The 24,928-nt window shown below is 41.4% G+C and overlaps 1 protein-coding gene across 1 annotated transcript in view; it reads left to right on the top strand.

The window, feature by feature from the left end:
• MACROD2 (mono-ADP ribosylhydrolase 2) overlaps positions 1 to 24,928 on the top strand; it is a gene marked incomplete at its 3' end in the record, with an annotated part of 3,247,744 nt that overhangs the window by 924,299 nt on the left and 2,298,517 nt on the right. The window contains 1 exon segment of the mRNA XM_082250969.1: positions 15,988 to 16,017. Coding sequence (XP_082107095.1) covers positions 15,988 to 16,017 — 30 coding nt within the window.

Below are 24,928 nucleotides of genomic sequence, written 5' to 3'. Positions count from 1 at the left end.
AACAAGTGTAGAAAAGGAGTTGCTCTTGCAAGTCTGTTTATGTAGTTACACATATGCAAATGTCAGGGGGCCCAGTTCTGCAATAGTCAAGGTTTTTTTTCTTGCCACTAAGCGTATGTAAAAAAGTATAGCCTTTATGAAAGAAAAAACATTTTGAGACCTCACTTAGCTCAAATTCTCAAACTAGTCCAGGGGTAGGGATGAGTCGTACTGTCCTGGGTTTAGTTCAAGTGGTGTTCGGCGAACTTCAAAGATGTTTTGGATGCCGAACCCCATTTAAATCAATGAGAGATGAATCTGTCAAATTGAAAATGCCCATTTTCTGGGATAATAGACATGGTAGAGGCAACGGTTAGTTGCAAATTCTAACCCTTTCGGGTTTGTCCACAACTAGAAAAAAATAATTGGCTGGACTTTGGCTTTAAAATTCTAGGTTGTGCACTTAAACCCACACAGATGTCACATTGGGCCGATTAACAGCAATTGGCCTGCCTGCTCCAGGATACACAGATCACCTGTACATTTCCATGCAGATAAACAGGGCCCTCCATGGGCATACTGTAATGTGTGCCCCATGTGAACGAGTCCTTACACTGTCACAATTGCTAGTATGCTTATATTAGTTCTTAAATGAACTCCTAAGCCCTCTGGTGTCATATCTGATCACATATGCAGCACTGTGGCAACTGCAGATCAAAACAGAACCTATCATGGCACCTTCCTTATCTATAAAGGATTGGAGATTTAAGTTCCACTTTAAGTTGAAAAGTGCCCACAGACCTAATAGTTCACCTGATCCAGCCATTTAGGTTTGGAATAAATAACTATTTTGGCCGGCTCTTCCTGTCTAAACACTATTGTTTTTTCCCCTGTGATAGAAAGTTCCCTCAGAACTCCCTCATCCCTTTTCTATAGTTACATAGTCTGGCTCAAAATGAAAGTCCATCTAGTTCAACCAATAGGGGAAAAAAAAAAAAAAAAATATATATATATATATATATACACACACACACACACACTGCTCAAATAAATTAAACACTTTGAAAACACATCAGATCAAAGTGGGGAAAAATCCCATGCTGGATATCTATACTGATATGGACTGGGTAATGTGTTAGAAAGGAAAAAAGGAAAGGATGCCACATCGTTTTATGGAAATGAAAATTATTAACCTACAGAGGGCTTAATTCAAAGACAGCCCGAAAATCAAAGTGAAAAAATGATGCAGCAGGCTAGTCCATTTTCTTGAAATTTCATTGCAGCAACTCCAAATGGTGCTCAGTAGTTTGTATGGCCCCCACGTGCTTTTATGCATGCCTGACGTACAGGCATGCTCCTATTGAGACGATGGATGATGTCCTGGGGTATTTCCTCTCAGATCTGGACCAGGGCATCACTGAGCTCCTGAACAGACTGAGGTGCAACCTGGCTTCGTTGGATGGACCAAAATGTAATGTCTCACAGGTGAGCATGGGGGCCATTCAGTGGTATGAATTCTTTCATCCTCAAGGAATTGGCCGCATACTGTTGCAACATGAGGCCCGGGCATTGTGGTGCACTAGGGGGAACCCAGGACCCACTGCACCAGCATAGAGTCTGACAATGGATCCAAGGATTTCATCCCGATACCTAATGGCAGTCAGGGTGCCATTGTCTAGCCTGTAGAGGTCTGTGCATCCCTCCATGTATATGTCTTCCCAGACCATCAGTGACTCACCACCAAAACCAGACATACTAAACGAGGGTACAGGCAGCATAACGTTCTCCACGGCTTCTCCAGACCCTTTCATGTCTGTCACATGTGGTTAGGGTGAACCTACTTACATCAGTGCAAAACACAGGGCGCTAGTGACGGACCTGCCAAATGGGGTGTTCAATGGCGCATGCCAGTCGAGCTCCATGGTCCCGGGCAGTGAGCACAGGGCACACTTAAGGATATCTTGCCTTCAGGCCACCCTCATGAAGTCTGTTCTTAATTGTTTGGTCAGAGACATTCACACCTGTGGCCTGCTGGAAATCATTTTGTAGGGCTCTGCCAGTGCTCATCCTGTTCCCCCTTGCACAAAGGAGCAGATACCAGTCCTGCTGATGGGTTAAGGACCTTCTACGGCCCTGTCCAGCTCTCTTAGGGTAACTACCTGTCTCCTGAAATCTCCTCCATACTCTTGAGACTGTGCTGGGAGGCACAGAAAACTTTCTGGCAATGGCACACATTGATGTGCTGTCATGGAGGAGTTTGGACTGCCTGTGCAACCTCTATAGGGTCCAGGTTTTGCCTCATGCTACCAGTAATGGCGCTGACCCTAACCAAATGCAAAACTAGTGAAAAAATAGTCAGAAAAGAGGAGTAGGTAAAAAAAAAAAAAAAAAGTCAGTGCCTCCACCTTTAAAAACCATTCCGGTTTTGGAGGTTGTCTCATTGTTGCCCATCTAGTGCACCTGTTGTTAATTTCATTAACACCAAAGCAGCTGAAACTGATTAATAACCCCTTCTTCTACTTAACTGACCAGATCAATATCCCTGGAGTTTAATTCACTAGATGCTATACTCTGATTAAAAAGTGTTCCTTTAATTTTTTTGGAGCAGTGTATATATGATTTGTTAATTAGAATGCCTATTTGGTGTCCTGAGTGTGCATGCACTGTTGGCCACCATCTAAAGACTATAGGCACCTTTTATTAGAATATGGAAGTGTTTAGACCCTTTTCCTTTTTATTTTTTCCCTGTCTGTGTCCCATTGGGGAGATTGCTCTTAACTTTCTGTCCCCAAGATGCAAAAGATAATGAGAATAAATCTCAAAAAAGCTTCTTCATATAAGGTTTTTTTTCTTCCTTGCTTCAGTGCTTTCCCCAACTGCCTCCTCCGTCCAGCACTGGCATTGTTCTTAAGGTAAAATTTCATTTATGTAATTCTGCCCATTGCCTAGGAGTCCAGCCCGTCATTTCCATACCCTCAAGGGGATGCATCATCAGGCAGGTTGGGCTCGCAGTTCTCCAGGACTTGGTGGTGCTCATATGTCATTGCATGAGCACTGCCCACTCCTGGAAGATTGCTCACCCCCTGCTGCCATGTGAGACAGAAGAAGACGCTGCTGACTAAAAGCCTTTAAAAAAAATGTATATTTTATTTATTTATTTTTTTTATTAAAAAGACTGGGGGAGGGTTTCGGGGGATGCTGGGAGGTGGTTGTGTAAAGCTGGAGTTCCGCTTAACTGGTGGAGTACAGGCAAAACATTCTGGAATTAATACGTCTTCTGTTTCTAATAAAAGAGCCCAATTTTTTCTCTGATGGCTAGGAACTAAATGGCTAGGACTAAATTAGCAACTTCATGTTGGCCTTTCTATTTAGGCAACATTTTTCATGTACACAGCCTCTGTATTATCCTGTATGGCTTCATTTTCTCCTCCTAATCTGTCTAAAATTAATTCTGCACGCAGTCTGTTTTTGCAGTTAGACACACAATGACGCTTTTAGCCTCAACATCAATTTAACAACAAGAAAACCTTAATGTATTCACTTTGCCTGCATGTGTTACACCTTAGGGTACAGCAAGTGCAGCAGAAGAACTAACATATTGATTAGTTTAACCGCTGTAGCTGCTGACCTGTTGATTTACAGGTGGGTGAGTACATCTCTTGGGCATAAACTGCCGCGCAGCACAAAACTCCAAGACACAATCCAATATAGAGGAGTCAGCACAGGACACACCAACAAGGATTCAAATAAAAGTGCATTTCATTCTAAGAAAAAAAAAAAAAAAAAGACGTCGCCTTTTCTGATACTGCTCTTATTTTAGCACAGTGGAAATCAGGGAAAAAAAGTGAAATTATTGTACAAAATGTCACAGTTATTATATGTAACATGCCAACGTGTTTTGTTTTTTGTTTTTTTTACTTTTTACATTTAGGCTAAGTTCAAGTTTTCTGCGGCCGCGGTTCACAGCAAGGGGTCCTGTGCATCCCTGTTCACAGGTTCGGGTGTGAACCCGATCCAAATTTTTGCCTGGATTCGCACCTGAATTAGAAACACAGGACCCTTTTTAAATCCAGACCACGGCCGCCCTGGAGCTATGTGAACCAGTTCCATTGAGAGCCGGTCACACTCTCCTGTCATACAAATTGGATGCGGAGAAACCCGCATCCAAGTCGCGCATGTGTGAACCCGGTCTCAAAGGACAAGTGCACTTTTAACAAAAGTTACCTAAACTAACATAGCTACCCCCAAACTAGCTGCATACTTAAAGCGTTTGTTACCCCAAAACTTAATATTCCTGAATTGTGCCTGCTGTACCATGTACTTGTATGTGAAAGTATCCTGTTCTCTTTGTATTGCTTCCTTTGTGTGAAATCCCTGGTGATCCTGCTAGTCTCCTTGTTTTCCTAATAAAAACTGACCACCGTAAGTAGAACACACCGTGGTCGGTTTTCTAGCTGTGCTGGAAACTCTGTGTACTCTCCTCCAATGAACAGACTTGTCTTGACACGCCCCTGCTGCACAGCCCTTTACTGGGAAGCTCAGCGTGTGCTTCTTCTCCTCACAGCTCTTATGCAGCTGAGAACAGAGGGAATTTAATCACTTATACAAATTATAAATACTTATTTTCTTTTTTTTTTCTTATATCTACACAAAAATATTTTGCCTTCCATTTCTTTTTTTAACTGAATGGGTTGTTTTACAAGGTGATCCTTTACAATCACTTTAATTCTACTTAGCAGCAACCATTTGCATGGGTGTTTTTCCACAGTGTTAATCCCAGCAGCAGGAATTGACAGATTCCTGCTGCTGGAATTGACAGCTGTGTGCGAGCCCATACACTGCAATGACATTGGCTTGCTGAGCTGCTTCTTACTCTCTGATTCCAGCTCTGCTGTACAGGGACTGCTAGATGTGAATACCAGTTCAATGCTTGCATTTAAAAATACATTTAATGATGTAGTAATATTTACAGATCTGCATAAGAATGTGTCTCTTGTATGTGGCAATCAGCTTTAACTAGGTGGTCATTACAGTAGTAGATTATAGTTTAACTTGAAACAAATTGAATAAGAACCCTATAGGCATTCGGTTTTACCCTGGTAGCTTTCTGTTGAGTGGCTAATGCAGCCCTTTCAGGCATGGGACCACAGATGAGTAAGATTCCTAGGTTTGAAGTGCATCAAAAATTGCAATGTGGTCATGGTAGTAGGGATGGGATGGGAGACTGCGAATACATTTAAAACCTCTTATAATGCAATAGGGAGGCGTTAGAATCTGGATTACTGGCAGATATTTGCCAATGACTGGAGATAAGTGCTTGTCTGGTAATAGGGAGCAAAGAAATAGACAATATTTAAATATTATAACAACCCTGTCATTCACAGATTCCAGCTGAAAGTCGTCAGCAATATGTAGCGCTACACCCAAAGGAGCTGCTTGGTAAATTGGGTTCTCTGTTCTGTGCTACCCCTCCAAAAACAATCTCAGCCTCTCTGAAACACTTGCTTGAACAAAAGCTCTGTGAGCACTTACAAGAACATGAGTATAAATACTTTTACCTTGGCTGGGGGTTAGTACCAGGGAACAGAAACAAGACCGTTTACTGATAAATAAACTCAATTTATTGGTACGGGTTAGAATAAACGGTAGTTTGAGCATAAATGAGCATACAGAAGGTAGATTCATACACAAATCTGCTTGACAGTATAGTCACTATGCCAAAGTAATCTACAGTTAAGTTCTGTACCACTAGACTGGAATCAACACATATGCACTGTTTATTGCTGACTTTGCAGATTTATAAGTATAAACTGCAATGGGAATAATATTACTACAACTAGTCTAGAGTGCACTAGAGTACTTATGTATAGCACAAATTCCACTGAGAGGTACCTCTTGGCATAAGTATTAGGTAAAGATCTCTGTGTAGCAGCTGAAGAACAGGCTGTAGTCCTAACTCGTAAGCCAGCTAGCATTGGGGTTTAGAAGTACCATTGGTGCACATGAGAATAGTCCCAGTGAAGCCTACAGGCAGCAATAAGGCTATATGTTCCTCGCAGCAGATAGTAAATCCACACAGCAGCAGCTCACCAGTCCCATCAATATTGCAGCTCACCATCCAGTCACACACAGTGATAAGTCCGCTCGTTGTTCTGCACACAGGTGACTCTGTTGGCAACCCCAAACTTCACAATCTGTATCCCACTGCTCTGATGGTGCACCTTGGACAGCAAGGTGCACTCTCTGGTTTCCCTCACCGCAATTAGAAGCTGTGTCCTGTACAGCCTTAAAAATGATAGCTCTTTACTCTCATCTGGACAATCGGACTCTGGGAAATTCAGTTCAAAAGCTCTTGATTACAGCAGTCTCTCTCTCTCTCCTCTGGACTACAGTTCCCACAGTAAAGTGCTGCTTGACTCACTCCATTGCACTTTTCCTCCTGCTCAGCGGCTCCCTCCTCTCACTGATACAGCTGTTTATTAGTTCAGTATCATGGGGGCAGCAGCCAAAGAGAGCAGCTGCAGCCAGTGTTTGTCACTCTTCACTCCTAGCCAAGTCCTTGACTGCAAATAGGAAATATACTCACCTGTCTAGCAACTATTGTCCTAATTCCATCATTGCAGCCTTCATCAGACTCTTTAGCTGTCAGGAACGCACTAGGCATTCCTCTATGGCAGTGCAGAGGCACACTGGAGTGCACAGGCGTGAATGCCTATCTGCCCGTTTAGCGGGGAACGTATGTTCACCAGTGCGCGAATGCCTATCTGCCCGTTTAGCGGCGAATGTGTGTTCAGCAGTGTGCATGCGCACGCTATAGCTATTGCAGTTGGCGCCCAAATTGCTTATTTAAGGGTAGCAGGCATACTCATACTTTGCGGTCTTGTCTGCAGCTTCTCCTGTACCTTCTGATCCTGAAACCTGCTGTATTCATGATTGACCTCCTGGCTTGTCTCTTACCTCGCTTGTCTGCTGCCCGCCCTGACCTCGGCTTGTCCTGTGACCATACATCAAACTGCCATCGGATCTGGACTCACTCACCCCCTGGTGGGGCGACCCTGAGGACCGCGATCTGGTGCTATACATGCAGCAAAGTCCATCCTCACCTCCTGAGGCTCTGGTGAAAACCGGTTGGCACTTAGATTCCGCACCTCATGCTAGCCTGTGTCTTCCACCTAGGTGACTTGTCTGTGTTCCTTCATCTGGATCCTGTGAGGCCACCCTCTCCACGTCAGGCTTGCCACCAGCTCCTTGACATCAGCATTTGACACTTCTGAGAGTGTCGGATTCCTGTGTGGCCCCGTGCTCAGATCCCTATATCACGGTATGTCTTTTAAGACCTGTGTCAATGGACTTTCGTTTACTTCAAACCTGTTTTGGATTCCAACACAAGTCTATGGGAATGCAAAACTCACTTGAAGCAGGTCAGATGCACAGGTCAGTAAATTCTGAATAATCTCGGAAGCTTCTCAAACTATTAAAACAAACCCACATTACTGTGGGTCACTAAAGGGGACAGAGCTACAGCTGTAAATGGTGAGCCACGGGCTTCATATATCAGGCCTTGGAAAGATTCACAGTTGAATGTGAGAAGCATCAGGTTTTGTATATCACTTGTGTAGGTGGTGAGCCACAGGTTTTCTGCCTTTGCTGTTTTCAATGTCAGTCGCCGCTCTCTCGGTACACCACATCTAATGTATTGAATTTTTTTTTTTTTTTAAGTAATAATGTATGATTGCAATTTTATGTTACGTTTTTCTCATGCCTCTGGGTACAGTGATTCATATTGATTCCTCACTGCCAGCCATAAAAGCCATCACTGTGGCTCTGCAACTTGATACTGCTCTGTGTTTACAAGGAAACCATGTATCAATAATGTACTTCAAGGGGAATGTGGTTATTGTGGCATGGGATGATTGCTCTGTTATACATAAAATATAATTATGTTAAAATGAGTGAACACCAGAGGAAGATCACCCACCTCCTCCTCCTCCTAGCTTGAGTCTAGGCAGGGTACTGCTTGGTGATGTATCTTGCTGTTCCCATTTTTTTTTTCTCCGCTACCAAATCAAATAAAATGAGGTGACACATAAGAACGTCTCTGCAAGCGTGTATGAGGTAGTGTAGCCAACTTTCTCATAAATAACACAGCTCACGGTTCCAGCACTCTGATGTTTTATTGATGAACTGAAATCGGTCTATAGTATTGGCAAATGTTTCTTCTTTTATTTTACTGCTGTGGCATTGATTAGTGTATCTTATGAATCATTTCCTCCATTAAAATGTTTATTACTGTGTTTTCTGACAAGGCTGTAGTGTTAAAAGGGAGCAGGCTTGTCCAGATACTTGATGTGCGAAGTATATTACACAGTGACTGTAGAATGTTAACCAGTAGAGTGCCAAGATGAAAAACCAGTGAGCAATAAAAGCTACGTGGCCATGATGATCTAGCTTGGGTAATAGACAACTCTTTCCCTAAAGAACAATAATATAATAATTGCTATTTCTATAGCTGCCAGTTGTTGGTATTAAAATTGCCTTTTCATTTCAGCATGGTGGTACAGCTATGATTTTTTTAAAACAAAAAATATCAAATGTTAGTTCCCTTCTAATGGAGTGAAAGTGCCTATCCATAGACAACTGAAGATTTATTAGCTTATGTTTGCTTCAACTGAAGATTTGTAATCATTGCTACAATGATTCAGTTCCATGAACTCCCCAGAATGGAATAACTATAAACACCGATTTGAACATTGATACTATTTACTGTTTATGAAGGATTTTCGACCACACGTAATTTTTTTTTTTTTTTTTTGCACACGCGATTTTACTGTCATTCACATTTTTTATGCTTTATTTTTTGGCCAATTTTTTATTTTTCATTTACCTTTATTGCTATCACAAGGGGGTGAACAAGCTTTGGGCAGATGACCTGGAGACCTCAAGGGTGTATTACACCCCTCCCTGATGTCTCCCCTGCCCTCCAAAATGGCTTACTACGCACAGATTGTGCTTGAAACTGGAAACAAAATTGTTGTTTCTGGGTTCATTTGTTACAGATGAGATTAGGGAATGTATATTCCTACATTTCCTCTGTTTGCAGCTGTCCTGGCCATTTACTGCGGTCCCGGGCTCCTCGGAAGAGCGGGAAAGCCCTGAACCACTGTAGATGGTGGTAGAAGATAGGGTGGGTGGCAGAACTAAAAGTGTTTGGGTGGCTGTAACTTCTACTGCTACAAGAAAGCCGATCGACTGCTGCAGAAAAACAGTACCAGGATCATGGCTGCAACTGTGGTCATGATCCTGGTACAACCATTCGCTGACAGGACGTTTTATCATGTATGTCAGTCAGTGGTTAACAAATAAAAACTAATTGCAAAAAAAAAAAAAAAAAATCACTTTGTTAATATGTGTGAACCAGAGGGAATCTAATGCATTGTATCCTGTCCCAAAAAATCTCTTCTTTTGCTCATTTGAGTCACTTTTCTTGGAAGAATGCATAGAGCTTAAACTCAAAATATAGACATCCCTTTTCATAGGAGCCACTTGCACGGGTTAAAGTGGTAGTAAACTCTATTACACCCCTTAGTCTCCATTCACACTAGTACGACTTGTCAGGCGACTTGGTCAGCCTGACAAGTCACACACCGTCGCAGTCCATTGACTGCTACAGGAACCGTTCTAATAAGAGCTCCGACTTAGAAAAAGGGTCCTGCACTACTTCAGGGCGACCTGGAGCGACTTGCGTAGACATTAATTTTATGAAGTCCGTGCAAGTCGTGCCGAAGTCGCGGTGCACGCGACTTCACAGGTCGCCCCCGAAGTCGTGCCGCTTCAGTGTGAACCGGCACTTACTGTATAGCTATAGGTTAGCCTATATTAAGGCTTACCTTTTAGGTAATGTGAATATGTCCTAAACTTGCACAGTTTAGGAGATTTTCAGATTGCATGCGCTGGTGACATCACCGGCGCATGCACTCTGAAGATGCAGCATACAGTGCCGGGCCTTCAGAGCCCGTGCCATACACATCATTTCCTGTGCGCATACGCGGGAGTGAATTTATTGTGCCCCCAGCCACTCATGTAGCCAGATGCCGCGATCCCGGAAGGAAGACTGTGGGAGGATGTCAGCACTCTCAGCAGTGACAACGCGGCGCTGGAGGACTTCATTTTAAGGCAAGTCTCTCATAATGTGCTAGTATGCGATTCAGGGATTTTTTTTTTTCTCCAACTGTGGTTTACTACGGCTTTAATGTAAACCAGTATTTCCCATTTAGGATTACAAAGGGTACATATCAAATATGTGATATTTCATATTTACCTGACTGTATTTTAACACAACAAAAATAAAATTGTTGAATGTTTTACATATCTAAAGAAAATACATGCAAAACTTTATACATTCTTTTCAAGTAAAGGAAAGTTGGAGTGATGTGTATTTCAGGAGTCTGGGAATTTTGATGCATGCAGTTATCACACAAACATGCCTTGGAGTCGGCATTGAGCTGGGGAAACAAACTATAGTTAAAGCATAACGAAGTTGGTCTAAAAGTTTTTAAAGTTCTTATATTATGACACGGGAGAAGGCTGGGCCAGTTTCTCAACCAGGGGAGCCATCTAAAATTTGCATACCAGACTGCTCTGGGGTTCAGGGCTGCTGGGGCACTGAACAGATGAAGTGGAGGAACCTTCAATTTGATATCAACAGTACTTCAGGAAATGTGATATTCCTTTATATTTGATTTAACCTGTATTTTTACCTTTTATTTCAGTTTATTTTAAAGACAAATTTCAGCCAGAATAAGACACTAGACTGCCCCATTGTATAAATTCCTCTATTTGCCAAGAATTGAATACTAAAATTGTGATTTTGCGGACTAGGGTCCAATTTATGCAGCCTTCTAGTGCGAACTAATGCAAATCCTTGACTATTCGTGTCTGATCAGCAAAGATTATGTACTGACTGGTTATGTCTTTTAGCCCAAATTCTGTTTTTTGTCCTGTTTTTCTATAAAAAGACTTTGTAGCTCATTACCGCTGGCTTTGCAGGGTCTTTGGAACATGTGGATTTTGGTTAGGCATGGCAAGAGGAAACACAAGAACCATGGGGATAGATTTATCAAGGGTTGCACTTTGCATGGGAATTATGCCCAGATTTTAGTAAATGAGGTGAAGCTCTGCTGACTTCCATCACTCTCATTTGCCCTATCATGTGCAAGCAAAACATTTTTTTTTCCTTGTATTTGATTGTGTATTCTTTGCAAAAGGAAATTTCACCACATTTACTAAGCTCTGCCTTAGGACAACTACCTCTGCTAAGTGAACATCATATTTGCCTTTAGTAAATCAATCCTATTATGTGAATGTAGCTTTATGATTTGAGAATAACTATTTTTACAACCGAACAGAGATTAAATGGCATGCACAAGACTGCAAGATGGAAAGCAATATCTAGCAGACTCTGTGTGAAACATAGCATAACAACATGAACACACCATGTGACCTGCTGTTGCATGAATCTTAAAGTAATAGCTTATTACATTGGAGGATGCAAATAAGCCGGATGGTAACGTGACACAAAATGACATCTAAAAGGTTAGAAACTTGCACATAGGTCATGTTCAGTCTGGCAATAGGATAGCTAGATCTTTTAGTACAGGTTTCCTTTAGGTGTCTTGGCAACGTTACCTTAGCCAATCACTGAATTATTCTACTTGTTACTTAAAGTAGTCATTCTTAATGTGTTATACCATACTGAATTCTATTGTCACTGGGACAGTCACTGGCTGAAAACTGACCCATGTAGTCAAACATTCCCTGTCAATTCAAGCCTTGTTCACTGTATTCCCAGCTGCCTTTGCTATGTCAATGACATTTACATATGAGGTGTAGTGTGATGTGCACTCCAGCCAGATCATTTGGTTATCGTAAATAAACGGTCTAACACCTCTGGCTATTTTCAAAAGGAAGTGAGCAGGTTTATAAACCATATTTCCCAGTACTGAAAGATGTCTCCCTAAAAGCTTTTAGCTTTACGGGTAATCTTGAATTGAAATCTAATCTTCCATGTGAAAACAGCTTCCATCTTGGAGATGTCATCACATTTGAAAGCTCAGTCTTCATTACCTGTGGGGTCAGGTACTTAACATTACTGACAAAATGCTAGTGGCTTGTAATATAAATCAATTGGCCCTGCTCAACCTCTATACCAAAGAGGAACCCTTGAAATAATTTTCATGTCTCCGGTAACTCCTGCTAAAGAGGATTATATCTACAACTCAGAGTACATTAGTGTGAGTTGGAGATATAAGGAAAAAAAAAAGAATATGTTGTGCCCTATATATTTCTCATATATATATATATATATATATATATATATATATATATATATATATATATATATATATTGTGGGGACTAGCTCGGTGGTAAGCGTGGATGACCCCTTTGGGGGTGCGTTTACACAAGGAGATAGCCGAGAAGTGGTTGCAAACAACAGTGTGGTTTATTCATGCAAGATCTCTTCACACAAGTGCAAGCTCCAAAAACCGCATATTTCAAAATAAACATAAATAAAATAAATCCTTGCCACTGTGGGCGGCTACCTTCACACACTGGAACCTATCTAATGAAGTCTGTCCCCAACCTACTGTTGGGCAGACTTGGCTGATCACACAGCAGACTCTCAATAGTCCATGTTTTATCTCTTCACATTGAACATGTCCCTTTTCCTCTTCACATTGAACATGTCCCTTTTCCTCTTCACATTGAACATGTCCCTTTTCTCTTCACAGTGAACACAGTTCATCTATTTCTTCCCACATAGAAATAGTTCAAGACCTCACCTTGAGTAGCCTTCGGTCTTACATAATTTCCCCTTCACACAGGAAATGTCCATTGGTTTCTTTTCACCTAGAAACGATCCAAGACCTCACTTCGAGTAGTCTTCACACTTGTTACCCTCCTCCGCTTCACATCGCTTCCGGAGGTCTTCCCCATGCTCACACAGCTTTCAGGGGGCACACGTCTGTCTGTCCTCCTCTCCCAGCGTACACGGCGACAGGAGGCAGCAATCCATAGACTTCCTCTGGACAAATTATAGAGGCCTTCATTTCCTCATTCCGAACAGCTGAAGGCCTTTCAACTTCTTTACACCTTCCTGCTGCCTTTGGCAACCAACACCCTATAGTAATTGGTGAACTTTCCAAACCAGGTGGGAATGTGTCTCCTCTCTGTGACTACATCCCCAGATTTACCTGACTTCCTGTCACTATATATATATATATATATATATATATATATATATATATATATATATATATATATATATACACTGACTGGCCAAAAAAAAGGCCACACACTCGAATATTTCATTAGACCGCCTTTAGCTTTGATTACAGCGCACATTCGCTGTGGCATTGTTTCAATAAGCTTCTGCAATCAATATCACAAGATTTATTTCCGTCCAATATTGCATTCATTTTTCCCCAAGATCTTGTATTGATGATGAGAGAGTCGGACCACTGCACAAAGCCTTCTCTAGCACATTCCAAAGATTATCAATTGGGTTAGGGTCTGGACTTTGTGGTGGCCAATCCATGAGTGAAAATTATGTCTAATGCTCCCTGAACCACTCTTTCACAATTTGAGCCCGATGAATCCTGGCATTGTCATCTTGGAATATGCCTGTGCCATCAGGGAAGAAAAAATCCATTGATGGAATAACCTGGTCATTCAGTATATTCAGGTAGTCCACTGACCTCATTCTTTGGGCACATGCAGTAACTATCCAATAGGATAGTTACGGCATGCTTAGTTTAGTTAGTTTAGTTAGTTTCTTAGTTGATTTCATCTGGCAACTTTTTTTTTTGGCCAGGCAATATATATATATATATATATATATATATATATATATATATGCAACATTATTTGAAATGTCTCCGTAAAGCTACAGCACCTTGCAAGAGATACCTCTAAATTACATCCTGCTTTGTGTATATACAAATCACATAAACAGGGTGTTGGGATTTCTGGAAAGTTTTAATTTTTAAATTCTAATTTTTTGTTTGAATTTTACAAAATCATAGCTGGGTGCAGACTAAAATGGAAAGGGAAGTTAAATGAGAGTAAATTAAAAAAAAAATAAAGGGTTTTGTTTTAGTTACTGTATATAGCGAATATATGTTCTATAATTATTCTGAGTTTTCTTTTGTATAATATATATATATATATTTGCTGTCATAGTACATTTAGGTTAAATCGCCTGGGTGTCCATGTCCTAAATATAACCACGCTGCACCATTATATATTTTTGGCTGTATGCTGATTTTTGGACAGATACACTGAAAGTACAGTCAAGTCACGATTTATGACTACTTCTGTAGTTTGTTGCAGGAATTGACAGGAAACTACTTGTTCTGATTGCTCACCCCTTGTTGACATTCAGTGCTGTCAGTCATTTCACTTTTTTGACAAGTGTGTCACTCCTCTCTTGGATTTAAACTTCCTAGCTCTTATACTGCTAGCAATGTTTACAATGGAGCTCTGGAATGTGATGCATTTCATGGTTCAGAATAAGGTTAAAATGTTTTTTTTCCCCCCCCCCAATAGTAAGAAGCTGCATGCAGCCAATATCTACGAATTATAATCTGCCATCCAACCCACGGCTCCTTTTTGAGCTCCCTTGTAGCCTCAACTCTGCATAACTTGCAGACTCTGACAAAAGTTTGGAAGAAGCCTTCTAGATTTTAAATAAAGCATAGTTGCAGTTACAGTTTAGAGACTCCTGCTATGTTACAAGAGAATATTAGAGATCTTTGTCCGGTTTTAAAAAGCAGTTAGACTACTGTGAAGTTACTACAGAATATCAGACTGCTACCCGGTTACAAATGACTACCAGAGGCAGCACCACATTATAAATTACTGAATGTTAACACAAGGGAATCTTTCCTACATGCCCTGTGTGTTATTTTAGTAGGGACTGAGCCCTGATCTTGAACAGGCATGAAGCTGTATAGGATATGTGCATGCAGATGTCTATCCTGGGTGGAGATACAGGGTATCTAACACAGAGTAAAATACTTTGCTTGTAGTCTTCACTTAGAAAGGCCAACTAAAACTGTAGCATTGCAGTACAGCTGAGTCATGTTAGTATGTTGGTAGTGTCCACCATGATCCTGGCTTATATTCCCTGGCTTAGGAATGATGATTGGCTGAGATGGACTTTGCTAGCCAATTAATAGTTTTCATTGCAACCTCTGGTGACCCCTTCGTTCCCTTTCTCCATTGGAACAAAAATGCAAGTTGTTATGTTTATAGAATCTGCTTTCAAAAGAGTGACTGGAGACTGGGTTACATACGTAAATCTGGCCACCATCTAGCGTCTGCAGGCAGCATCCGAGACTAAAATGATTCAAATATAAACTTTTACTCTTTTTTTTTTTTTTTTTTCATGCGGGTTGGGTCTTGTACATTCTATTTCCTATAATAGCTTTTCAAGTGTTTGTGCCAGTGACCAGTACCATACCTATCAAGGCATAGCACCTTGGCCGGATCTGAAGTTGAAAGTGTTTTTTCTTTCTTTTTCATAGCTAATTAATCCTGTTTTCTGCTTTCTAGTCTTGAGCCTTCCAAGCTCACTCCTAGCTAAATGTCTTCAAAGAACACACAGGGATGGTATTTAGATAATGTGGAACTTTTTTCTAAAGACATTGTGCTGTGAAAATGTTATATCTTGACAGCGTTTTAATTAAATACTTTAAGCTTCATAATCAGAAGTGTGGCATGAAACTGTTGATGCATCAGCTGTGAAAATAATTTAGATACGCTTAAGAAGAATATCTCTGGTGGGAACTGATGTAGTCAGTGTGTCATTGATTTACAACAGCCCAGGTGTGTGAAATGGAAATGCACCATCTTAGCAGAACACATTGGTCACTTGTAGTTGTGCTGAACATAACGAGCTTCGTTTTGTGTATGTGACCTTAATATTTCCTTTTTTTATTTTTTTTCAGCAAACTCGAGTCTTCTTGGAGGAGGCGGAGGTAAGTGCTGCTTGATATTTCATGTTCTAAAATTGGTTAACTTGACAACAAGACAATAAAACCTACAGTAAATGTTAATCTTGTCCAAAAAAAGAAAAAAAATAATAATCTTGGTGGTGTTTGACTAGTTTTCTGAGTGATTATTGAAGATTTCAGGTTGGTTGTTTAAACCTACTGCATTGGTCTGTAATGTATTTAGTAAGGACCATTTAGGTAAAACATATCTACTTTTTTCCTTTGAACATCAAGACACATTTTAACCACTTAAGCCCCAGAGGATTTGGCTGCTAAACGACCAGGGGGTATTTTGCGATTCGGCACTGCGTGACTTTAACGGACAATTGCGCGGTCGTGCGACGCTGTACCTAAACAAATTTGGCGTCCTTTTTTTCCCACAAACAGAGCTTTCTTTTGGCGGTATTTGATCACCTGTGCGATTTTTTTTGATCACGCGCTATAAACAAAAAAAGAGCGTCAATTTTGCAAAAATAGCAATATTTTTCCCTTTTTTTTATATGAAATTCCCCCCCCCAAAAAAATGTAAAAATCAAAATTTTTTAACATTTTCGGCCAATTTGTTTTATGCTACCTATGTTTGGTAAAAAAAATTGCAAAAAGCGTATTTTGATTGGTTTGCGCAAAAGTTATTGCGTTTACTGACTAAGGGAAAGTTTTTTGTCATTTTTGTTTTTTTTTTTTAACGCGTAATGGCGGCGATCTGCGTTTTTTTTTGCGGTACTGCGACATTGCGGCGGACAGATCGGACCCTTGACTGACATTTTTGACACTTTTGGGGTTAGCAGTGACATTTCTACAGTAATCAGTGCTATATATATGCACTGTTACTGTAAAAATACACTGGCAGTGAAGGGGTTAACTTTATTTTAGAGGGAGGGGCTGTGTGTGTCCCTAGGGGCGTGATTCTTACTGTGATTGGCTGTGGCTTCATCTGTATGCAGAGTGATCAACGGATCTACATAGTAGATCCATATGATCAGCTCTCATACAGAGGGGAGAATGACAGGCAGCTTGTTTACACAAGCTGCCTGACTTTCTCCCTCTCCCCCGCCGATCGCAGAGTGGCCGGCGGACATCGGGTCCGCCGGTCACACGCGCGGGGGGTTCCGTGACCACGCGGGAGCGGGAGCGCGCCTCCGGCGGCGCGCGCTCGCTCCCTAGACCCTCACAAGCTAGTGACGTAGCCCTACGTCACTTTGCCTGTGAGGGGCTGACCGCCGACGTAGATCGGCGTGCGGCGGTCGGCAAGTGGTTAAAAGTAACAGATTCTTCTTTTCTAAAGCAATAATGTATGAAAAGTTGAAAACCCTTTCTTTTTTTTTTTTTTTTTTGCATTTTTTATTTGCAACATGAGTAAAAAAAAGTTGGTTTAAAACAGTACCCAGGAGATTGGACAGGACCATATAGAACTCGCCTAGAGGCAACTTGCGTTAAAGGAGTTGGAAAGGCAGAAGGTTTTTCATCTTAATTCATTCTTTGCATTAAGATAAAAAAAACCTTCTGAGTGTAGCAGCCCCCCTAACTTACCTGAGCCCCATCTCTATCCAGCGATGTCCATGAGTCCCTTGGCTGTCCGGAACTCTCCCTCCTGATTGGCTGAGACACAGCCACAGTGCCATTGGCTCCTGCAGCTGTCAAAGTCAGTCAATCAGGAGAGAGAGGGGGTGGGGCCGAAGGGCAGCTCTGTGTCTAAATAGACACCCGGAGCTGCAGCTCGACTCAGGTTTCCTCCCATAGCAAGCTGCCTGTTGTCGAACTTAATAGGAGGGAGGGGCTAGAAGCAGTGACCGGGGACCCAAGAAGAGGAGGATCCAGGCTGCCCTGTGCAAAACTAATTGTACAGAGGAGGCAAGTATAACATGTTTGTTGTTAAAAAATAAAAAAAAAGGCTTTACAATCACTTTAAGACAAATATGGAAGCCAATTTCCCGTTTTGAAAATTCTAGTTGCCTTGAAGTCATGATGACCCTGTTGCATCAAGATTTTGAATTACTGACTTGTAGATAAGGCCGTGTGGCCTCACTCTAAATACTGACCTCCCCTACTTCTACAGGTCAGGAAAAAGCCATGACTTTTAACAAATCTATAACTGTTACAGGCAGCAGTAATAGAGAATATTGGTGCAAAAATATGAGTGATCCCAAGCATTTATGCAGATGTTATTTTCTTGTTTCATATTAAAACCAAACTTGATTGGCCACTACTCTTGACTTCCTGTGCATTGCATTTCCAAAGGTGCCAGACTCAGCAGTCATTAGATAAAAAGCTCAATCATCCACAAGTGAACCTTTGCAAGAGCCTAGGGCCTGGTGAATGTTCAGGGGGCCCAGTTAGAAATGTTCATGCTTCTGCTGTAAACCAGAAAAATAACATGGTTGATCACAGCTGTGTACCTACCTATAACTTAACAAGGGAGTGTGCATTTTTAGACAATTGGAGTCCAATAGGGAGGGGCCATGCCAGTATACACAGTGACATTGCAGTGGATTCTTTGTGCCTATTGACTAGGGCTTCATTCTCCTTTAATCCATCTCAGTGTTCAATATAATTTATTTATTTTTTAGGTTTGTTTGACCATCAGCAAGTTTTTGTTGCCACATAGTAACACTAGATGTTGGCAACTAACCAATGTTTGCCTAGAAATCTCTCGGGTTGGTTGATATTTTGTCAGGCAGTGTCAGATGTTGCCCGTGAAAATGCATAGTCAACAATTTTTCAGAGAATAAGCATTTAAAAAAAACAATGAACAATATGTATTATTAAAGGTCATATGTGTGTGGATGCCTGATGTGTTTGAGATAGTGCTGGACCAACAGAAGTAAAAATTGGTTTTGATGGGTGACACAAGGAAACACTTGCTAGATAGTAGATTCTTGAATATGTACAGAGGAGCACCTGAAGCAAAAGTCCATTTTAAAGGACTTTTTTAAACATTTAATGGTCTTCATCAAGTCTTCATCAAACCATAACGCATGTGCCCTTGTGCTTTCTGTTGTGATTTTATTAAAAAAGGACTTCTCAAACCATGACGGGGGGGCTTTTCCCCCAAATTGTGTTGGCTGTATCTGATTATCTTAACCATTACATATTTCAAAAAGTCCTTTAAGTCACATGAACTTTGGTACCAGGTGCTTCACCGTACACATTTAAGTATCTACTATGTAAGTGGAGACACATAACCGAGCTAAATAACAGTAGCAGATATTGAGGTGGATTTATTAAAGGAGATGAGAATCTTTATTCGATACATTTTATGAATATTCACTTCAATTATCAAATTATGTGAAATACAAATGATTTTTTACTTGTTTCATTTGCACGTGTTTGGATATTTGAAGTGAACATGAATTTTTCTTTTTCACATGATTTTTTGCCTGAAAATGCACAAATTGTTTAAACATGATTCTCAACTACTTTGGTAAAACAGCCGCATTGTCTGGTATGGTTGTTTGGATGACTGGTCCACCAGAAGATTTTCTGTGCATTTGATACATTGTGTCTTACGAGTACCTTACTTGTCGCCAAGAAAATCATCAGCTAATTTAGCAACACTTTCTTTGCCTTATCTACGTGTGCAGTAGGTATGACTTTTTTTCTATAGATAAGCATACTATGATAGACTCGATGGAATGCTAAAATAGTTTTAAAATGCTTATACATTTTTAGAAAATTGTATGTAAAGTTAAATATGATTGAACACTGCAATTAATATCCTCGTAAAATGACACATTTCAATGTCTGAATCTGACTTTCCTTCTCTATTGCATGCTGTAGAAAAATAGTCATAAACCCAGAGTAGCATAAAACTTGCCTAACCATATAAAGAAAAGGGAAAAATAAAATAACTATTTCTTGTGTTGTTAATTTGGCCTTAGTTTATTCAGTCATGTCTGCAGTGACTTCTACACAAGAGTCATCAGCTCCAGAGTGACGATTTCTTAAAGGCAGTAGGCAAAAAAACATCTGCTTCATATGTTTTATGTAGACTTAATATTTATAGAGCAAATCTCAACCCATTTACAAAGGACAGCTGGAATGGGTTAGACCTGTTTTAATTGCTATGATTGTGAAATATTACTTCATCATATTTTTTTTTATACTACTTAGTTCTGTGATTATGAAGATCCAACAAGTCTGCTAGAATTTTGGTACCACCCACCAGATTGTAACAAAATACCTGTGCAAGTTTTGAATTTCTGAAAGTGAACACATCCTGTGCTCATGTGACCACACTGGAGCCTGGTGATTGTTTACTCAGACATGAGGCTCTGAACAGTGGGAGGCAGGGGAGGTGTCACAAACTCCTACTTTACGTAGCTCCTGTGGCTGAACAGGGCGTAGGGTGTACGTATAGATACTATATATCTGCTGCTACTTAGATAAAATCTGTCCAGAATATTCAAACTGAGCGAATGACTAAAAACTCATAGACAGAAACTACATGTAGGGAAAAGCTAAGATTTGCATGTAAAATGAGCAACGTATATCTCTGGATCTTCTGATCATTTTGACATGCAGTTTTTACTGAATTTAAAGCTTGACTATTCTGATGGTAAATGAGCTTGAATTCTAAAGGCAACGTCTACTCATTCCATACCATTATATACCATGGTGGCAGGTTTACTTTAAGACCAAATATGAAAGTGTAGGCTGAAATGCACTGTAGTGCTACCCCCCTCCACCCCATAAGAGCCGCTGGATGGGATGGGTCCTCTGTTTTTTGGCTCAACTTTTTCAAGAACATCAGTCTCTCTTGACACACCAGGTTGAGTGTACAAACATGCAATATCGCAGAAAATCATTGAAATTAATACTTGTTACATAATTGTAGTGCTATATCAAAGAAAACAGGCAGCAAATTAGGTAGTAAAGATGTAATATATTGTCATCCAATATGGTTGGTAACTAGGTAAGCATCAAATGGACTAAGTGGTAATAACACAATTTAGCATACAAAGTGTGACGGACTCCGGACACCCTGACTGGGTATCTCCATCAAGAAGCTGCTGCCTAAGATCTGGAACACTAGATCCGTGAATCTGGCTATAGTTACCCCAAGAACTAGACAGCACCAGTTTTGGAGGAAACCAGATTAAGACTGTTCAAACACAGGCACAAAGATATATACACTCTGGGACAACCCCCCCACCCCTTAGCAGCCAATCCACATACACATATACATCCCATAATAGGTAGATCTTAAGGCAGACAGAAACAATAGAACAATGGAATACAGGTACTTGACAGCAGCAAACCCCACCCCACCTCACTATCTTGCAAGGGTCTATGAGACACTCCTGCAATATTCAAGCAATCTGAAAAGACAAATTGTTTATCTTTATATATTTCTTGAGGGATATTGTTCAGAAATATTATTTTCCCAAGTGAAAGAGGGCCTTCATTCTTTCAACACAAGTCAAACATATAGAACCCAGGATAACCGGGGTAACAAGAAAGGCGGTGTGGTTGTACAGCGAGTCTGATTGGTGCAGACTCGACTGGGGTTCTTGACCACCCTGCGCCCCGAATAGACACAGGGTGACTTACACATAAGAGGGGCCGGGGAAGCTGGACAAGGAGTTTCCTGACCTCTCTAAAGGAATCTGGGTTCCATGAGCCCCCCACCCAAAGTGACTTGGTAACTAGGTAAGCATCAAATGGACTAAGTGGTAATAACACAATTTAGCATACAAAGTAATTAGGAGTAAGGACTTGGCATAAGATGACATTTGGCATCCAGATCAGCATAAACAGCAGCAAGGCCACTTCAAGTGCAGCAGTGAGCAATAGTAAAGTTTAACCTACCGTGTGCTGGAACTATTCTACCGGAGCGCATTTATGGCGGTGTGGTAGTCCTAGACTGACTGGGTATGCACGGTCCAAAAGAAAAAAGGATGGTAGTCAAGGGTGCATGGGGAACAAAGGGGGTTTGCAGAATAATTATTGAGAGGGGCAATCCTTTGAGGTTTTCTTCTGCCTGCTATCATTGGGACCCTCAGGAGCATTGGTGCAATTAACCTGAATTCCGTAAAGAGCCAGTATAGGTACATTATACTCTTTGCACAGGTGCAAGGCAGATCTTGTAAAGATGCTGTAAAAGTTCTATATTATGCGGTATAGGGTTGGTATAGGTGCAGTCTAACTTTGGAATAGGTGCAGTATGGGTGCGGTATAGATTGGGTAATTTTGGTGCTCCTGCTCTTAGTGGCTCAGTCCCTGCTAGCAGTATCAGCAAAGGGCAAATAGCCCTTTTACAAGTCCCAGGGATGATACTGCAACCTCTCACTGTAAAAGAGGGGCCCTATCAGTCTCTCTCCGAAAGCCTCTGGTGATCAGCAGTGGGAGACAGAGGGTGAGTGGATGCTTCAGTCTCTGAGGCAGCAGTGCAGGTGCTGTGATGTGGGTAGTGTTGTGCTGCCCCCGGGTGCCCTCCATTTCAGTTTTATGCTTGAATCTCCACTGGTATGGTCTCCTTCTGGTGTGCAAATATCCAGACAGAGGTGCTCTCTCTCCAACTCCCTCGGTGCCAAGCGGAAGTTTTCCTAGGCAACTTAATAAAAATCATCTTTACACTCCCCTTACTGCAAAGTGCCTCTTGGGATCTGTAGTGTAAGGAGTCTTTGTCCCATTTTATATAGTTGCCATCTCAAATGACAACATCCCGGATTTTCAGCACTCAGTCTGTATGGAAGTCTATAGTGTTGCTTGACTTTAGCTTGCCCCCTGCTGGCTGGAGAATAGTGTATCATAACATCAGTGTCTCAGTAGAGGAAGAGAAGAATAAAAGGTAACGTCTCCTTCTCCATATTGCTGTAGCCCATCACCTGGCTACATGCAATTCATTCTTTCACAGAGTTCTGAGAGCAGTGCTTGTCCAGTATCATTGCACTATATGACTCACACCCAATAGAAAATTGCAAAGTAGCTCTTTTGTAATAAGTGGGTGTCAGTGGAATGGAGAAGGAGGTTAAGTTTCAGGGTCCTTGAAACCTGCCCTGGAAATCAAGGCACAGATTAAAGGCAATGCCCAAACCAGGATTACAAGATTGTTACTGTAGAACTGACTTTAGTGTACTTCCTGCTCTCAATTTACCATGGCTCAACAATGTGGTTTGCTCCTGCATTGCTCTTTAACTGCATTGTCATTGTATATTCCTAACAGCTAAACATCTATTTAGACTTTTATTTAGGAACAAGTGACCTTAGCTGAGGGGCAATAGTGTTTCCTCTTCTATTCATCTATTTTTTTGTGACTCTTGACCCACCCCATTAATGTATTCCACAAATCTTTTATCAGGATAATAACCACAGAAACTGTACAACATGGTGTATTATTGCAAGAGCAAGGGTAAACCATATCCAAATCGTGAACGTGCAGCAGAATTAAATCATAGTATCATTGGAAAGCACACATTATTCTTGTAGGACCAATTCCAACATATCCAAAAGGGATGAATCTATATCCTCTCCATCAAAAAAAAAAAAAAAAAAAAAAAATACGGGGGGGGGGGGGGGGGGGTGACGACGACGACAAAGGAGGATAGGGAGACATAGCAAGTCCACCTCACTAGGAAGTCCAAGGCAGCCACACCTTATCAAACTTCCATAGGCAGCCACGACTAATGTACGTCATCTTGTAGAGAGGCAACACGGCATCAATCATGGCCTACCAAGATGGCAAGGCGGGGGGGAGGGGGAGAGCCACTTACACAGAATTCCTTTTTTGGCATAAAACAATAGATGCGATATCAGTAGTTTACTATGATGAGATCGTTTGACATCCTCATGAATCCCTAGTAGGGCTAACTCTGGAGACATTGGGACTGATCGATCAAGTTTACGATTAATCCTCTCAAAAATCTCGAGCAAGAAGGCATACACCTTGGGACATTCCCAAAACATAAGAAAAAGTGCCCAGTTGGGTCAAGCAACGGGGGGAGTGGGGGTCCCTACCCGGGTATATTCTTTGAAGTCTTACTAGTGTATAATAGACTCTGTGTAAAAATTTTACCTATGTCACCTTATCTCTAGAGGAGATTACCAATTTGGGCCACGCCTCAAGACAATCCTCCCAGTCCTCTCTATCCATGGAGGTAATATCCCTTTGCAGATTTCCCATTATTTATCTATTTTGGGGGAGTCAGTCGCAAGCAGGGTCCCATATAGTGCAGAAAGAGGTTTCTCAAGATCCCTTTTGGGACAGTAGTTTCTCAACAGGGTTCAACTGAAGGAGTAGGGAATTGGGCTCTGGCAGCATGGCAAAGCTGCGCCGAATGGAAAGTCATCCATCATTGCAACATATACACCTGGAAGAGTTGAGGAAAAGACAACAATGTTCCCTCTGGCATAATATCCCGTCGAGTCTTTATGCCGTAGCACGTCAATACATTATGATTGGGAATAGATCAAAAATTAGGCAGACTGGGATTTCCCCAGAGAGGTTGAACTAGGGACCAATGACAGTCCTGGAAAAATCGACGCCTAGCCATCATCCAGGTCCGCAATGTTGCCCTGGTTGGACCCGGAACCTCAGCCCTGGACCCCTATAAACTAGGTTCTGTAAATCCAGCACGGAGCCCAGGTGGGCGGCCTTCACACACACCGTGGAATTAGAGCATTAGAACATGAGCCCTCAAACCACCAGTATTTTCTTACCAGCATCGCCGCACAATAATTAACTTGGAAGTTTGGTAGGGCTAATTCCCCCATCTGCACAGGAAGGTGGAGTGTGGACTTCGCTAGGCGAGGGAGGGCGCCATTCCATATAAAGGTCCCAATACAGTGATCCACTTCCTGAAAGAAAGAGGTTGGGATCCACACTGGGAAGTTCCTAAATAGGTAGTTATCAATAGTATCATTTTAATGACATTAATAGGACCCAGGAGATTGAGAG

This window comes from Pelophylax lessonae (assembly GCF_965119305.1).
Source record: "Pelophylax lessonae genome assembly, chromosome: 3".
Lineage (NCBI taxonomy): Eukaryota > Metazoa > Chordata > Amphibia > Anura > Ranidae > Pelophylax > Pelophylax lessonae.
This window is presented reverse-complemented; position numbering and strand designations above follow the sequence as displayed.